The sequence below is a fragment of the Eubalaena glacialis genome, chromosome 18, assembly GCF_028564815.1.
Source record: "Eubalaena glacialis isolate mEubGla1 chromosome 18, mEubGla1.1.hap2.+ XY, whole genome shotgun sequence".
NCBI classification, from domain to species: domain Eukaryota; kingdom Metazoa; phylum Chordata; class Mammalia; order Artiodactyla; family Balaenidae; genus Eubalaena; species Eubalaena glacialis.
In genome coordinates this window covers 14,768,707-14,786,877 of record NC_083733.1, presented here as the reverse complement: position 1 = coordinate 14,786,877, position 18,171 = coordinate 14,768,707, and the positions used below count along the sequence as shown (strand labels likewise).

The 18,171-nt window shown below is 46.6% G+C and overlaps 1 protein-coding gene across 2 annotated transcripts; it reads right to left on the bottom strand.

The window, feature by feature from the left end:
• Positions 1-667: 667 nt before the first annotated feature.
• MARVELD3 (MARVEL domain containing 3) lies at positions 668-14,117 on the bottom strand. Of its 2 annotated transcripts, none has more exons than XM_061173054.1 (3): positions 13,679-14,117; positions 11,047-11,174; positions 668-2,191 (listed from the first exon to the last, which is right to left on the bottom strand). In XM_061173054.1, the coding sequence occupies exons 1-3, from the start codon at positions 14,062-14,064 to the stop codon at positions 1,554-1,556; spliced, it is 1,152 nt and encodes a 383-aa protein (XP_061029037.1). In that variant the 5' UTR covers positions 14,065-14,117; the 3' UTR covers positions 668-1,553. The 2 variants fall into 2 exon arrangements, with proteins under 2 accessions (XP_061029037.1, XP_061029036.1); XM_061173053.1 differs by lacking the exon at positions 668-2,191 and adding an exon at positions 5,825-7,241 and having other exon boundaries at positions 13,679-14,093.
• Between the last annotated feature and the right edge of the window lie 4,054 nt (positions 14,118-18,171).

Below are 18,171 nucleotides of genomic sequence, written 5' to 3'. Positions count from 1 at the left end.
GCTTTCTGTGGCACTGGGGTTTGTATTTTAAGCTAGCAGTGTAGACTTCTAGTTGTTGTTTTCCTCCAAGCTTTACTTTTTGTAAAAGTAGAATCTAGATATTTTCCCATTTCTGTTTGAGGTTTAGTTTTAATCCTTCACCTTGGATAGGTTCTATAAGAACTAGCAATAGGAAGGATTTAAGAGGAGAGAGGAAAGGTAATATATTCCAGGGAAAAGAGTCAGCAAACATGCAGGGGTAAAAATGGCCAACACACATCAGAGGAAAATGACATTGACTGAATTTTTTTAATAGCCACTTTGGCATACATTGAAACGGGCTTACGTTTGCTGATTTCTTACTAACTGTATAGACAGTCTGAGATTTCTGTCAAAAATGCTGTTTTTAGAAATGTACTAAAAACTTGGTTTGAACTTAATAGTTTAATCTCATTTATAATATGAAAATAAAAGTGTTATGAAAAAAGATGGCAACTAGAAAAACTACCCTTTATAATAAGAACATGTATATTTCTAGTTGCATCTTACATGAACGGAATATCTGAGACTAGTTGTAAAGTATAAGAACAGCTATAAAACTTTAGGTTAAAATTACTGAAAGAACTTTATTTTTGAGATTCAGTGTTAATGATCTGTTACATTATGGAAACAATTCAGAATCGTGAGAGATTACAATCGACCTTTGAAGGCCTACTCTGTAGGGCGCTGGAAGGGATGCAGAAATAAAGAAGGCTCCAAAATGCCTGTATAGTCTAGTAAAATCAACTACTTTATCTTTGTACTCAGCTGAATAACACATTTAAGAAGTTTATGAATTTTATTTCTATTTGGAGGCGTCATATTTCAGGAAATAATAAAATATTTCAGGAAAGTGAATTCCAATCAAATGACTTGAAACAAGAAAGCAACGAGCTTGGAAAGGTGGCAAAAACCATTTTATCTGAGCCCTACCCCAGGAATCCCGAGGAGGAACATGCATGCTAAAAGCACCTACCTGTCTTCAGGTTTCAGGGATCCAGCCTCTGGGACCCATGCAGTCATGGTATACTGTCGAATGGGCAGGAGAGTTTTCCTCCAGGAGAGAGCCAGAATGTAATTACTCATTTGGAATCTAATCACACGAATGCTTTATAATCATTCCCCTGGGATCAAATACAGGGGGAAACAGCATGTTTTTCTTAGTGACTTTAGTTCGGTCAGGCAAGCTATTTGCACTGTAACACTGGGCCTGCTACCCCTGATGTGTTGTTCTCATCTTTCAGAATTTCTCTGGCTACTTAGCTAGTATTATTACCTTACCATTTGGTAAGAGAGCCAAACCATAAGCGTATATGCAAACTTCCAATGTCGCTCTTTGTAGCAAAGGTGGAGGTATTTTTTTCTAGCTCTCAGCCAACAAAGACATTGATAGAAAAATGGGATGATCATCTAGCTTTGCATTGGTGCCAGAGGGAACATTTATAAAATCAAGTACATGAAAACCACATTTGTGTAATGTGGTTTTTGAGAGAAACAAGGGAGCTGGGTTGACTTTTAGGTTCCAGTAGTAGATCTCAGAGTATCCCAGACCACAGGTATTCTGGTGCATCATTATAATTGCTGTGCTGTTCTTGGCTGTCCTTGTACCGCTTCTGTTCTCGGTAGCTCCGCAGGGCCAGCACCACGCTGGCGCCATACATCACCACCAGCAGACAAGCAAAGGTGGCTGCCGCTCCATCAGTGCCTGCCAGCTGGCAGTTCATCCAGGTGAGACCCCTGCGGGCATAGACCCTCTCCCTTGTCCTGCAGGTGTCTGTGGCATTGATCCGCAAGGCCGAGTGGAGGTAAATGCCGATGCCTACGCAGTAGCCCAATGCCGCGAGGAGGCTGAAGGCGGCCTCCGAGAGGAGCCACTTCCCCGGCAGTCTGTTTAGACTCTTGGCTCCTTGGAGTAAAACACCCAAGGTGAGGACACCCAGCCCCAGAGAAACAGCCACGCCGCTGTATATCAGGGGCGCCCGGAGGATCGTGTACTGCTGGTCCAGCTGCCGAACCTGCTCCAGCTCAGTGCCCTCAAACGGTGAGTAATAGTTGTTCCCAAAGCCACCGCCGCTGGCAAAGCTGGCACTGAATCCAGCAAGGACAAAGTAGGAGGCCACGATACACATGAGAACCATCCCATTCAATATCACCTCCACTATCTGTATCACACCTAGGAGGAGAGAGATTGGGAATTTAACACTGACGTCACTCACCCAGGAAAGCTCTCTAGGTCAGGCAAGAGAAATACCACCTGATTGTGAGGACATGGTCAGACTCAACATTAACATCCTTGGTTTTTGTTTTTTAATACTCATGTTCGAAAATCAAAATGCCACTGTGGAAAAAATTTTGGCCGTTACTTTAAAAACTATACATACACTTACAATGTGACCTTGCAGCTGTACCCCTGAGCATTCATCCTAAAGAAAGGAAAACTTCGGCCTACACAAAAACATGTACACAGATGTCACAGTAAACCCTAATGCCCTCCAATGGGCGAATGGTTCAACAATCTGGTACAGCCGTCCCCAGGGGAAACTCTACTCATCAATGAAAAGGAATGAGCAGCTGATACTCGGAACAACTCGGATGGATCTCAAGGGATTCATGATGAGTGAAAAAAGCCAGTCTCAAAAGGTTACATACTGTATGATACCATTTACATAACAGTCTCAAAATGAGAACAGATTAGTGGTTGTCAGGGAGGAGTGGGATTGGGGGAGCGGGAGGGGGATGGGTGTCACTCTAAGGCGGGAGCACTAGGGATGTTCCAATGATGGAACAGTTCTGTAGCCGATTGTGGCAGTGGTCACACGAATCTACGCAGGTGATAAAACCGCACAGACCTACACTCACACAGACATGAGTGCATGTAACACTGGTAAAATCTAACTCAGCTCTGGAGAGTGTCAATTTCCTGGTTGTGATTTTGTACTGTAGTCACCACTGGGGAAAACCGGGTTAAGGATACACAGGATCTCTGTTCTACATTAGCAATGTTTTGTGAATCTATAATTATTTCAAATTTTAAAGTTTAAAAAAAATCAAAATGACATAAAAGGGCATAAACTGAGAAAAATCACCCACGTCCCTGTCCACTCTGTTCTCTACCCCCAACCACTTTCATTATTTTCTAATACAACTTTCCAGCGTTCGTTTATGCAAGTAAAAGCACTCAACTAAAAAAAAAAAAAAAAAAAAAAAAAAAAAGCACTCAACTCCGAATTTCATCCCCTGTTTCCCTGCTTGTGTCACAGGGAGGATACCACACACACTGCTCTGCGTTGTGCTTTACTCTTCCTGGAGATGTTTTCAGATCAGCTCCTACCGTGTCCACATGCTCTGTTACGTGGCCTCCAGCCCCGCTGTGTGGGTGGACCAGTCTATTCAGCCAGGATCCTACTGCTGGATACTTGGCCTGTTCACTTGGGGGGCCAAGTTCCTTACAAGTTTAAGGAACCCACAAATGCCACGAGGCAGCGGAAGCCAACAGGTGAATGGAGATGAATGTCGACTTGTCCAAAGTCACCTTTCATTTGTCACTGACAGAGGCCCCAGGCTCTCGTTAGGCGTCTTCCTGGGAGAAGGTCTCCTGTTTTTCTCTCAGGGGTCAGAGATGAGAATGAAGAGAAAAGCATATGAACCTAGAGTGGGAATGCCAGGCTCACATCCCCGCTCTTTACTGCCTTGTAACCGTGCCCAAGTCACTGACACTCAGCCTCAGACACTTCATCTGACAAATGAAGGTAATGCCTCCCTGTCGTATCCCACAGGGCTGGGATGAGGCCCAAATGAAAGCAAGTATGTGAAAATACCTGGAAAACTATAAAATGTTATACAAGTGGACGGTGATGCTACCCAGTAACATATATAAAATGGAAGGAGAGGGGACTTCCCTGGTGGCGCAGTGGTCAAGAATCCACCTGCCAATGCAGGGGACACGGGTTCGATCCCTGGTCCAGGAAGATCCCACATGCCGCAGAGCAACTAAGCCCGTGAGCCACAACTACTGAGCCTGCGCTCTAGAGCCTGCCTGCCACAACTACTGAGCCTGTGTGCCACAACTACTGAGCCCACGTGCTGCAACTAATGAAGCCCGGGCGCCTAGAGCCCGTGCTCCGCAACAAGAGTAGCCATCACAATGAGAAGCCCAGGAACTGCAATGAAGAGTAGCCCCCGCTCGCCGCAACTAGAGAAAGCCCGTGCGCAGCAATGAAGACCCAATGCAGCCAAAAAAAAAAAAAAAAGAAGGGGATTAATAAGAGATTTAAGAAGAAAAGGGACAGGGAATTCCTTGGTGGTCCAGTGGGGAAAACTCCGCGCTCGCAATGCAGGGGGCCTGGTGTTCAATCCCTGGTTGGGGAACTAGATCCCGCATGCTGCAATTAAGACCCGGTGCAGCCAAAATAAATAAATAAATATTAAAAAAAAAAAGAAAAAGAAGAAAAGGGACAAATTTATGAAAAGCATGGTTTCCCAGAAGTCAGGAAAACCCTCTAATACACAAGGGGGTACCACAACGTTTATAAACTGGGCAGCTAAAGACCAGTATGTCTAATGTACTTAGGCAACAGCTACTGGGCTTGCTGATTCCATCTCGTGCTGGGCCCACATAAATTCCTAGGAGGTCCACGGAACACAGCAGTTAAGGGCTCTGACAGTTGAGAAGCTACATTCCTCTAATTTAAATCTGAAAATAACATCAGACCAGAACTGCCCACTCTCCTCCCAGGCACCATAAGCTACTGGCTACTCTCTCCCTACAAGCAGGGCAAATTAATTGACCCAGACATCATTCTAATTCACTGGGAGTAGCTATCTCCCCCACCCAACACCTTTCTCTGCCTTGGTTTTCCTTCTGCATGCAGTTAATCTCTCACGCCCCTGAAGGGAAGCAGGGATACTGTGCTACTACAAGATGTGGGCAACCTGAATGTTTCCTTCTGGGACAAGATTCTGCCAAAACAGCAGCGGCATAATCCACGCAGCACATATCTGCCGGGCTGAAACGTAATATATCTATTGATAGACCTTGTCAACCACTCCACTGACTGCAACAATCAAGAGGAATAATGGTCTGTTGCTGGGGCCAATGATGAAGAAATACGGCCACTGGATATTATCAGGGCACTAGCCAGGCCTGACCTGGCTTTGCTGAAAACATTGAACAGGTTCAAGTATTTCCAAGCATGCTATTAGTGCAGAAAGATTCACAGACATCAGGAGAAAAGAAAAGAAAGAGTGGCCTACTAGAGCTAGCAGTTTATCCCTATGGAGGGATAAACTGTAGAGGGAAGTGGAAACTGAAACAGACAGGAGATTTTTATTGTAAAATAGCATCTTTTTGGGTGAGGCTGCTTTTGTGGCTGATCATTTAATACTCTGCTTAACTAAACATCTACTATCTGCCTTTTCACTGTAAATGTGAAAAAACTGAGGAAAGCAAATCAAATTAAAACATTTTTTTCTAAAATAAGACTAAGACATGTGCAGTCAAGTCTTACATAAAATGAAAAAAAAAATTTTAATTTCCTCTCCAGAAGCAAATACTGTTAATACATTCTTATATATTCTTCAAGAAGTTTTCTAATCATATACAAGCAACTATATGTATTTCCTTTTGTAAACCCAAATGGAACTCACCTTTTAAATGTGACAAGAAAATAATATTATAAACGTATTGTAAAGAGAACCATCACCTCCAAATTAAAATTTTTCTTTGGATTTTTATTGCAGTCGCATAAAGCAAAGAACATATTCACTTGTACCAAAAATATATTATAATGGGCCATAAGTCCTAATTTAACATGCAGTAAGAACCCATGAAGTTGTCTGGCCAAAAGTAGCATACTTCTCCTGGGAAAGATTTTACTTTCTTTAATTTTGGATGGATCCTGAATTCCAGATGTCGGGTTGAATTCGTCGTACAATGGTACATTTACAAGAAGTACAAAACACTTATTGAGCTTTCAAGGCCATTGTAAGGGGCTTGTTAGAATACCTCCTTTGCAACCCAGTGAATTAATCTGATTCCTCTTTCCTCAGCCCACGTCTCCCTCCAGCTTATATCTTACAGCAGCAGTTTCCCAGGCATCCCCAACCCCTGCCATCCAGAGCATTAAGGAAGTGAAGGGCCTAGAGTTCAGTGAGGAAAAAATTCGAGGCTAATCTGCTTAAGACAGCTGTGTTTAGAGAACTTCAGGCTGAAATGTTTTTTCATGCCTGTGTGGCTTTTCATGAGCTTTGAGGATAAGGTTCTTCAAATTCACTTGGTTATCATCTCCCTTTATTCACTCAAGAAGTGCATTTTGCTGCAACATATGCCTTTTCCTTGTGGGTCTTGGGCTCTAGTTTTGGTTGTTTTTAGTTGTTGTTTTGTTTTTGTTTTTTAAAGTAATTTTGGTTAGTCCCTCACCAACAGAGGGCTCCAGGACCAGGGTTTATTACATCAGGCAGTGCTGCTGCATGTACCCTGGAGCTAGGCCCAGCAAACTAAAATTGGTCTGTTACTTTCCAAGGGTTGGCAAGTTGTACAACAAAATATTCCACGAAAGACAGTGGTTCAGAGTAACTTCCATCACTCAAGTTTTTCGGAACGTTTTAAAAAGCCTAAAACTCCAGAATTTCCGCAGGCTTCTCTTTCAGCTTCTTAACCTTTCGGTAACCCCTGATGGCCAGCACGGCCCCCAGGGCAAAGACCCCAATGCCCAGGACAGCAAAGATTCCAGCACCTATGTCTCCCCCATGGAAACTGCAGCTGAAGCCACTGTATCCTTTCCTCTGGTACAGCGCCTCCCTCTCCTTACACACGGGAGAGGCGTAGGCAGCCGAGAGGTTGTGGAAGTAGAAGTACAAGGCTGGGATGTATGCCCCGGCAATGAGCACGTCCAACAAGCCTTCAATCACCAGCCATAGGGGGCAATGCCATGGGACCCGCAGGACGCCCATGGCGATGAGGAGGCAGCAGAAGGCCATGAGGGCTCCACTGCAGGCCATTGCCACGGTGACCATGGGCAGCTTTAGCTGGTAGAACTGGACATCCAGCTGCTGTGCTTTCTCCCCGTCAGCACCATCGAAACCACTGTAAGCCCCTCCGTACTGGTAGTAGTAAATGCCCCCCAGGCTGGTGATGCCCGTGTAGCCCCCTGTGGAACTGTAAGACACAGAGCTGCAGGCCAGGATCAGCAAGTTCAGGAGAACCTCCAGCATTTGGCAGCAGGCTGCAAAAGAAGGGCGTGTTACCATTTTGAAAGAAGCTACTTTGCACTTGGAGACTTCCACCTTGAGGCTTATCTTCCCCGTGGCAGCTCACACCACAGCCAGCTCTTTATTCTGCCCCCTGGAAGGCCTGAGCAGCCAAAGCTGCATGATTACCATTACAAGGTAGCAAAGAACTGTGGTCTCCAGAAATGATGTCAGAGGTACTTTGGACTGAAAAGGGTAACTCTCAAAAGAGCAAAGCAGCTTGCCCCAGGTGGGCTGCAGGACGATGGGGGCAGAAATCAGGCCAGTGAGCAGAAAGAAAGGTGTCCTGTATGGAAGAAGGCAAGAACATTCTCTGCCCTAGCCCTTCCCTGCCAAAAAGACTGAAAAATAGTTATGTCCTCTTTAGATATGTTTTGTGGCCATCTTCAGTCTGAAAGAGGAAACTTCTCCAAATTTGAAGAAGCTTATATCATAGTGCTTAAAAAATATAATGATGTTAGAAAAAAAGCATGGAAGTTATCCATCAGAATGTTAACCGTGGTTCACATGTATTAGGGATAGGAAAGGTTAAGTTAATTAAACCTATAAGGCTTACTGAATTAGAGAAACATAATTGGTTTTACTGTTCTTAGACTTTAATTCAATAAGTATGTTTTAAAGTTTAATTTTGTTTTCTTTTAGTTTCCCTAAAGAGCAAATCTGGGCTGTGATATTTTCCCAGGGCTGGATTTTTTCAGGACACTTGGCTGCTTTATCTTGGACGATGAAAGAGCCCCAGATCTTCCACCAAAGCTGGCTGCTTTCCTTAAAGTCAGCTTTACTGTTATATAACTTATACACAACAAAATGACCTGCATTAAGCAAACAGCTTAGTAAGTTTTGACAACTGTGTATGCCATGTAATCATAATCAAGATATAGACTGTTTTCATCCCCCCAGAAAGTTCCCTAGTCACCCCTTGTGGTCAACCCCTCACCTTCCTCCTCAGGCCACCACTGATCTACTCTCTGCCATTAGGAACTAGGTTTGTCTTTCTCGAATTTCATGCAAATCATACAGTTAATGTACTCTTCTGTGTGTTGCTTCTTTTTTTCAGCATAATATAAAGCTGGGTGCTTCTGAGCTGGGAGTTGTACGTGCTGACATAGGCTCAGTCCCATAAGCACTGAGTTAGGGTATTATATAAGCATATAAAAGGGGGACGGAGAATGCAAGTTGGGGGGGGGGCAAAACTCCCACAACTGTCCCTCTGAACCTTTTCAGTGTGGTCACAAGTCAATGCCACTGGCAGTGAGAAGCCATCTCAAAACCTAAACCTCCAGGCTCTGAGTGAGAGACAGCACCACTGACTATAGAGATTACAACGTTTGGAGAGAGAATGAAATTAAAATTTTAAGGATGGTTTGCAAGTAAGGCAAACATCAAGCCCTTGCATCAAGCTGAATGCAAACATCACCTTTTTTTTTTTTCCTTCTTCACAATTTCCTTGTTACTCTGGCCTAGCTCTCCTTTTACGATCTTCTCCATCATGATTTGAGCACCAAAGGTCTAAAGGAAGAGGAAAAGGACAAAAGGGAAAGGGGAAGCTGCTCCAAATGCAAATCGGAGGGAGCCAGGAGGGGAGCAGGCCCTGTATCTTCTCCCCAGGGAACTTGTAATTCCTCACCAGTCCCTCCAAATAATAAACCTATAACACAACCTATAAATGACAAGATTTCTAGTGATCTGATATGCACATGTGATGTCTGTACTTGCTGTTTATCTGATCTTTATCCTCAGCCTTTAAAGATTTTAGTAGCTGAGGAGTCTTGCCCGTAACCGTGAATTCGGGGCTTATCTCTTTTTGTCAGTGTTCCACTGAACTTCCTAAGGGTGACTCAGCCCAAACTGCAGGATCTCCCTAGAAAGTTAGAGAGAGCCACAGCTGACTCCCATTTTTGCCAGTTTGCTGGAGGAGGACATGATTTCACCGATGAGGAAAAGAAATCACAAAAGATCTACTCTAAGACGAGGCTGAAAATCTTCAGGTGACCTTTACCCAGGTGTGAATTTCCTGTTTGAGACAAGTTCCCAGTGTTTAATGGCTGTTGCTCTCAACACAACACAGCATTGTGTATTTATATGGGTCCCTGCGTGTCCAGAGATCGTTATAAGCCCTCATTTGTTAGCTTCTGACTGCTGAACTATCCTTTCACTATCTTTACTCAGAAACCCAACATCTAGGCCCAACCAAATAGCCAGAAGCAATCAAAGCTAAATCAGGGGCCTCAAGCTCTGCCCTCTCCTCTTGGTAAATCAATCGCTGAACAAGAATACCTCTAGAGAGAAACCTGTTAAAGAGCCTCTGGCTTATTCCTATTATTTATATCATCAAGAAAAGAAGGTCAAGCACATAAACCATTTCAGGCCTTAGAGTCAGGCTCTAACTTTCAATTCCAGCTCTTCCACTTAACTGCTGTGTGACTTTGTATAACTTACTGTACCTCTCTGAGCCTCAGGAGTTGTTGAGAGAATTAAAAGCAACGGGGTGTGCCAACATACATAAACTAGAGTGAGGATTCTTGTACCTGGACTGCCTAGAGCTCTTCAATGAAAGTTCTACATAATCCCATAATAACGTATCTCATTGTAATCATTCTAAGAGATATCTTCAGTGGCTTCCCTGGTGGCACAGTGGTTAAGAATCCACCTGCCAATGCAGGGGACACGGATTCGAGCCCTGGTCCAGTAAGATCCCACATGCCACAGGGCAACTAAGCCCGTGTGCCACAACTACTGAGCCTATGCTCTAGAGCCCGCAAGCCACAACTCCTGAGCCCATGTGCCACAACTACTGAAGCCTGCACACCTAAAGCCTGTGCTCCACAAGAGAAGCTACTGCAATGAGAAGCCCTCGCACCACAGTAAAGAGTAGCCCCCGCTAGCCACAACTAGAGAAAGCCCGCGCGCAGCAATGAAGACCCAATGCAGCCAAAAATAAATAAATTTAAAAAAAAAAAGAGACATTTTCAGGTATAAGTTCCATGATTTCTCCCCCTTAGGCCAAGAAGTTTTCCCCTCTTAGTCATAGGTAGCCGAGGAAAATTTCTTACCAAATCATGTGAGCCATAAGGGTAAGATTTTCTTCACCCTGACAAACCAGATTTTCTTCATTGTTGGCAAGGCCAAGCCTGGTGCTAGGATGGGAACTCTGGGAAACCACATTTGGAGCTGACACATGATATTATTTAAGTGTTCTTCATACTGTGGATTCTAATAAGTGTGGTTTTTTTGTTTTTGTTTGTTTTCAGTGAAACAGAAGTTACTGCCCTTCGTAGGTGATGGCGTATTGTTACATGACGTGTGTGTGCACATGCGCGCACATGTGAACTTGTTCTTAATGTGAAACGTATTTCTTACTGTGGGTCTCAGTCAACAACATTTAAAAGCCATGATGGCAGGTTTGGGCATCGGATCTCCTGTCCTGCGGCATGAGCTCAACCTGGCTGCCATCTCCGGTGATCTCTCTTTAACTTGGCCCGCCTTGCCAGAGGGGCCCCCCTCTGACAGCCGGCAACTCAGAGCTGGCTCTGAAAACTGCAGGCACGACTGCCTCACCACACCCGGGCCCGTCCGAGGAGAAACACGGGAAACCTAGCCGCCCCTTTCAGACGTTCCTACCCTTCTTTTGAAAGTGTGAACTTCACGCAGGTATGAAAACGAAAATACGAGGAAACCAAAAGGGAAGTCGGCTTGAATTTTTGCTCCATCATCTCGGACCCCGTCCAGAACCACCAGCAACGGTAAGTAATTGGTCAAACTGCCTTCAAAATGGCTCACCTCTCCCGGTGCACAGGTATCTGCACTTGTGGCATTCCAGGAGCCCTTCAGCCTCTGACTGGTAATATTCCACTTCCTCGAGTCCAGGCCTGGGGGTCGAAAGCGGATATCTCCCTGAAGTGGGCTCACTATAATCAAACACATGTGTGGCCATTAGCGGGCTTCAAATTCAATAGCTTGTTCAGCATTAGAACTCTGGACACCTCACACGGGGCTCAGACATTAAAGAATGCACAGAACAGAAAATCTGCCACAGATTTCATATTCCAGAGAATTTTCTGGCTTAGTGGCTATACAAGGCATCCAAACACTTGGCCCAGTTCTGCTAATTAAGCACGTCACTTATCTCAGTAATTCTGAGCCCCGCCTCCCATGCTGGCTTGGCCTGTGGGGGAGGGTGTGTGTGTGTTGCGGGGAGGGTATCTAACAGGTAGCTGGGAGCCACCTGGGGGAGCTTTTCAGTTCGGTGAGGACCAGGCCCTCTTCAAAACTAGTTTGCATTCACAAGACTGATGCCCAGGCTGGCATTCTCTTCCTTCCCTTGTTACTTTGGAAAGAGTTGAATCCGCAGTCATTCTCTAGGCTATGGGTGGTACAGACAACTCTGGATACCTTCACATCTCTCCCTCTTCCTCTGCCAGCCCTGGAATATTCTGTTCCTTCTCCTCACCACCCCCTCCCTTCCCTATCACTTTATCCAGCACATCCTGGGCTTTGTCCGAGATTCAGTGGTGAATGGTGGGGGCTGCATTCTACTAGCTGGGCTCCAGGGATCCTTCTAGCACATAGATCTCACCATGTATTTTTTGGGTTTGAAATCCATAAAGTCCAAACTTTAAGCACAGCAAGGGAGGGCCCGTGCTCATCTCTCTCCACTCACAACCTCATGTTCACAGACCCAGCCATAGTGAACTGCCCCTCTCCCCGCCCCAAAAGATGACCCGCATTCCCATGCCTCTAGGTCACCGTGGAAACTACTTCTCTGCTTGAGACAGCCTCTTGCTCCTTCTCCAGAACTCAGCTTTGAGGCTATGTCCTCCTGGAAACATTCCAGAGCCCAGTCAGGGCCCCAGTTCTGTTCTCTTTGTGTCTGTCCCCCGCTGGAGTCGCACGTTTCACAGGTGCTGCAAATTGGCCTGTTTACTTGTCAGTGTCCTGTGGACACCGTGAGTAGATCCCTGTAGTCCCTGGCCCTACCTCCCATCCATTAAATACAGGCTTGTTATGTGGAGGAGAGACAGAAATAAATTGCTCTTGGTTTTAAACCACCAACTGTGAGCAAAAGAAGCAAAAGTATTCCCTTCACTAGCTTTGGGGCTTGGCGGGGGTGGGGAAAGGGGGACCAGGACACCAGTTTAGAAGGAAACCTAAACACGAAGCTCTGGATTCTCCCAGGCCTGGCAGTTGCAATGCAGTGTGGCTTTAGGCAGGGAGACAGTAGCCAGTGCCTGTGACTGTAACTGGGCACACCCTTTGTCACAGTTTGGTTAGTTAGTTCTAGATAATGTAACATAAACTCAGGATAATAGCTTTCCCGCTGTGTGGACACGACCAGAAGAGAGACTGGGCTTAAGCCTCCAAGTTCCATAGCAGAGAGGAGCCTGGACTCCTCCTAGGGACGAGGGCAAAAACCAGAAGGCAGTCATCACTCCAGTACCTGCCTGTCTCCTTCTTGGCCTGGCATCTAATCTGGGCATTCAGTAGTATTTGTGGAGTTGGATGGAATGTGCAATGGAAAAAAGACCACTTCCCTAGAGGGGGAGTGGGGTCTAGGACCACCGCCTCTCTTTCCTTCCATTCTTACCCTCTCCCAGCTCACAGTCTTCCAGAACATCATGATGCTTTCACCCCACAGGCCTTATGGGAACTCTGTTCTACAAGGTAGTGATGGCAAAGTTTGTTCATTCAGGAGGGTGGGGTCTGAAACAATCATGGGATTTGAATGAGGCTGCCCAGAAAGACCTCACTGACAAAGGGGGGGAAAAATCTCTGCCCTTTTGTGCAGAGTTTTAGGTACATTCAGTTCTTTGGCTAAAAGTGTATCTTCTCCCAACTGTCTGGTTTTGAAATGCATATACCCCTGGAAGGGATTACACATTAAACTATTAGCTTTTCATTGGTCTTTTATGAGGCCTGGGCCTCCAGGGAATGGGACTTTGGGGAGGGCTGGTTTTGGAGCACAGGACAAGGGTCTGAAGCCCCAAGGGGCCGTCCTGTGACCACATGGGTGGGGTCAGGGAGGGGCCTCAGGTTAACCCAACCCACCCAATCTCCTTCCCACCCCTTCCCTTTCTAGTCCTGAAGTCCTCTCTTCCTCTTTACCTGGTCCCCGGTCCTGCCACTGCTAAAGGGGGGCTGGGGAACAGGGGGTGGAGGGGGGAGGGAGGTGGGGGGTAGGTCTCTGCGTTGTTCATCAGGTTCAGGTCAAGGAGTGTGTGTGTGTGTGGGGGAGGGGCACTGTAAGGTCTTCCTTCACTCCCAGGTCACCTCTAAGAGCTCAAAAGGGAAGAATGGCACTTCCTTTAAACCAGCTTCCCAGGACAAGTAGCCGGGACAGCAGCACCGCGCAGACTGGCCTCAGACCCAGGCTTCCTCCGGGGCGAGGTAGAGGGCCCTCGCTGCTCCACCTCACCTCTCTGGTCCTCGGCGTCCGAGGCCCTCCTTCCGCAGGGGTGGTGGCTCCGGCGTTTCCCAAGGCGCGGGCCAGGGGGGCGGGGCCGCGTCCCAGGTCGGCCGCCGGGGTCCGTCCCGCGTCCGACTCTGGCGGGATTGTTCCCAAACTCTTTGTTCACCGCTACGATGGTCCCCGGCCCTGTGTCTGTCCTGGCGGGGTTCCCGGTCCCTCCCCCTGTCCCGGTCCCCGTCCCTCCGCCCGCCCCCGTTTCTCTCCCTGCGCCGGTCCCCGGCTCTGTCCCGCTGTCTCTCGGGGTGGCGGTCTCGGTCCGGGCGGGGGTGCCGGTCTGGGTCCCGCTCTCTCGGCCGGGCCCGGGACTCGCGATTCCCCGACGTATGTTCCATGGCTCTGTTCCGCGTCCCCGCCCCGCAGCGACCCGAGGGCAACAATCCACAAGTTTCCCTGGCAGGTGGCCAAGCCCGGGGGCGGGGCAGGGCGGGGCGGGACGCTCACCTGCGCGCACGCGCACTAACCCCGCTGCGGGCCGGAGAGCGTTCACTTGAGCGCGCGCGCCGGCAGGGGACGCCGCTGAGCGCGGCCCGGGGTCTGGGCGCGCGTGCGCCTGGATGGGGCGCGAGCCTGGAGGGTGTTGCTGCTTTACACACAGAGGAGGGGACTACCGCCCTCCCGCCGTGCCCCGTCGGCCCTGAAGTATCTGCTTCGCGACCCCTCAAGATGGGCTGCCTAGGGAACTGTGCTCTCAACTTAGCACCTTGGGTATGCTTCCCCAGAGTGTTCACCCATCCGCTCTCTCACCCGTCCGTCCACTCAGCCCCCCAGCCGGCCCCCCAGCCACTGTCCTTCTCTTCCTCCCTCTCCTGCTATCCTTACAACAACTATGTTGTAGGGGACTCGAGGCCAGTTCATCCAAAAATCCTGGACTCATAAATGTTTTTTTAAAAATGATGAACCACACAAAATTGGCAGCCTTTTCTTTTGCCAAGGAAGGATATTTAAAAACATACAAAATTGCCGTCTATTAATGAATTCTTTCAACGAATATGTGTGAGCCCCTAGCCTAGCAGGCGCGGGAGATCCAGCAATGAACTCTCCTTGTACGGTGCGTCCATTCTACTGTGTGTGGAAAAGGAGAACTGGCAAGAAACAGAGAAGACAATTTGACGTCTAAATTTTGACGGAGCAGGTTTCTTTATATAGATCTGGGAAGGGGACATTTGAGTTGAGTCCTAGAAGAGAAGGAGGCAGCCTTGAGGAGAGCTGAGAGAATGTTCCAGAAAGAGAGAAACGCTGACTTATGCAGAGAGCTGTACAAGAAGGTCACTGCAATCAACTATGCTCCAATAAAATTTTTTTAAATGTAAAAAAAAGAGAAGGTCACTGCGAGAGGAGTGAGGCAGCACGAGATGAGGCTGAGAAGTGGAGCAGGAGATGGTGTAGGGTCTTCATGGTGAAGAATCTTCATTTTCAAAGAGCAACGGGGAACTATTGAAGTGTTTTGAAACACTGAGTGGCTTGCTCTGATTTACGTTTTTAAAAAATAAAGATTACTCTGGCTTCTGTGAGGAAGATGTACTGCGTGGGCCTGAGAGCACAGTCAAGAGATGAGTTAGGAAGCTACTGAAGAAATCCAGGTGAGGGGTGATGGTGGCTGAGTTGATGGTGAGAAGTGGACAGATCTGGGTTGTAGTTTGGAGGAATAACTTAAAGGATGGGTGGATGGAGGTGCCATTTACTGAGATGGGAAGACTGGAGAGAACCAGGTTTGGGGAAACTTGGAGAGTTCCATTTTGGATGTGCTGAAACCACACGACTCGTCTCACGACTTAATGAAGCTCAGGTTCTTTATGTCTCGGCACAGAAGGAATTCAGCGAGAGGCAAAGTGATAGGTAAGATGTAGATCTGTTAATATAGGATGCTTGTGAAGGATACAGGCGAGCAGGCAAGAGGGCTCTGCCTTGAGAACTAAGTGGGCTACATATTTATAATCAAAGCACAAGTAGGGAGGGAGAGAAGACTACCTTCTTCCTCATCCTTTGTAAAGATGTTGCAGGAAAATGGGAGAGGATGGTCATGTCCCAGGTCTCAGGCGAGTTCCTGGGACAGGCCACCAGGTAAGGATCCTTGGCTTCGTGCAGGAAAGTAAAATGAAAGCAGGTTTATTCCATAGGCAGAATGTAGTCCATCTCAGAAGGAGAGAGCAGCCCCGAAATATGGGGCGGTTAGTTTTTATGGGCTGGGTAATTCCACCGGCTAACGAGTGGGAGGATTATTTGAACTATTTGGGGGGAAGAGGTGGGGATTTCCAGGAATGGGGCCGCTGCCCACTTTTTCGCCTTTTATGGTTGGTCTCAGAACTCTCATGGCGCCTGGGGGTGTGTTATTTAGCATATGCTAACGTGTTACAATAAGCATATAATAAGGCTCAAGGTCTACTAGAAGTCGAATCTTCTGCCATCTTGGGCCCAGTAGGGTCTAACTAGTTTTTGTCGTATCCTCAACAGCTATGTCATTCTTTTAAGGAGAGACGGAGTTAGAATAGAGCCCCAGGGAAAACTAACATTTAGAGCTAAAAAGCAAGAGGATTAAGAAGTGAGGAGTGCGGTAGGAGGAAACCCAGGAGGGTGGGGTCACCAGGCCTATATGCTCAGACACCAAGCCCCATCCCACAGAGGCACTCCTGTGAGCTCCACCAGACTTTCTTCCCAGAGTGGAGAAGATGTGGCCAAATCCTGGGACCTTCTACAAATATTTATTTGCACAAAACCCTGTCTGAACCCGGGACAGCTATGGCTAGAGAAGAGTTCTGTGAACAAGCAGACACAGGATGGTTTGTGAAGTGGCAAGCTCCTTTCTCTCTCAGACCTTCCCTCTGGGCCTCTGGAACCTTCTTTTTGAGTAAACAAACCCCCATACCAGCTTACCTTTTTGTTTCATTTGTTTTTGTTTTATTTTGTATCTTTACCTTGATAAACATTGTTATTTTGCCACATTTGTTCTGTCTTTCTCTATATAGCTGTAAACTTTTTTTGATGAAACATTGGAGTGTAAGTTCCAGACACATCACTCTCCCCACTAAATACTTACTTACTCAACTTGAATGTGTCTGATCATTTCCTTATGATTAAATTCTAGTTTAACACTTTTGGCAGGAATGTTAAAATAGGTGATGTTATATCCTTCTTTGTATGTTCTATCAGGAGGCACAGATGTCAGTTTGTCCCATTATTGGTGATGTTACATTTGATCACTTGGATAAGGTGATGTCCATCAGATTCTCCATTCTAAAGGAAACCCCTCCCATTTGTATTTAATAACTTTGAGACTATATGTTCCTTCTTAACCTTTCTTGCCTGAATGAATTATTACAGTGGTGGTTGCAGAGTTGTAGTTTCTAACTCTATCAGTCTTTCTATATTTATTGATTTATTGGCATTCTTCTATAATGAAGAACTTTCCCTTCCATCTATTGTGATCATCCTGCAGAAGCAGTTTGTACACCCGACCCCCAATTTGGTTCCAATGTCAAGACTGATGATGTCAAAAATGCACCAATGGGGTATGTTTGTTGCTGACATAATGAGGCTTTCTGGTGAGAGCAGAACGGTTTCCCAGGTTGGTTTGAAAATGGCTTGAGAAAGCAGGAAGAGGTGACTAGCTTTGGGGTTTTATTGTAATCTGGGAACAGGACTGGGGTGAAGGTTCTTATGTGTGGACTAGAACTTGCATGGTGTGAACTTCCTGCCGTTGTCAAGGACGTACCTGGGCGTTCTTATCAGCTTGCTCAGATGTGGGACAGAAGGGGAAGGGGAGTGATGGGGCTTGAAAGATGTCAGCAGTCAGATGTCAAAAGCGGAGTCAGACTATTATATTAACTTGATAGACTTATTAATTTTTCCCTAATAATGTGTTATAATCTATTAATTTTTTTGATACTTAAAATTTCCCAAATTTGGCCAGTGGGAGTCCCTTCCAGCTGCCTCTGGAATGCTTTTGACACCAGGAGAAACATGCTGATATGCTCATCAGTCTTTGTGGTTTCATCTTGTGCCTCGTGGCCTGACCTGCCTCCTCCCTGAAGATCTCACTTCCCTTGATGCTCCCTCATTTGGAGAATGCTCGCTCCTGAGCCCCACACAGGAATGTTCTGTTAACTTCCATATTCAGAGTATCCCCTGTTCCTTTGAGGCTTGTCAGAGTTAGGTTATAAGATGGGCTGGCTGAGCCAGTGACCCAACATAACAGTATCTTAAGCACGATAGAAAGTTATTTCTCTCTTGGAAAAGTCCAAGCCCATTAGGTGGCTCCGCTCTGTGAAGTTCTTGGAAGTCCAGGCTCCTTCTATGTTGTTGTTCTGTCACTCTTCAGATGCTGCCCTCATCTACAAGGTCCAAAATGTCAACACTGTGTTGACATTTCAGCCCATAGGAAGGAAAGAAAATTAGAGATTGGTAAGGGCTCTCCTCATTTCTTTAAGAGTGAGACCAACAAG

Bases quoted from the DNA above. Each gene is read 5' to 3' on its own strand.
- MARVELD3 (XM_061173054.1), bottom strand. From the start codon at position 14,064: ATGGAACATACGTCGGGGAATCGCGAGTCCCGGGCCCGGCCGAGAGAG. The intron at 11,175-13,678 runs GTGAGGTGGAGC...GTTTGATTATAG, and splicing joins GGACGCCGAGGACCAGAGAG to TGAGCCCACTTCAGGGAGAT. The intron at 2,192-11,046 runs GTGAGCCATTTT...CTCTCCTCCTAG, and splicing joins ATACCTGTGCACCGGGAGAG to GTGTGATACAGATAGTGGAG.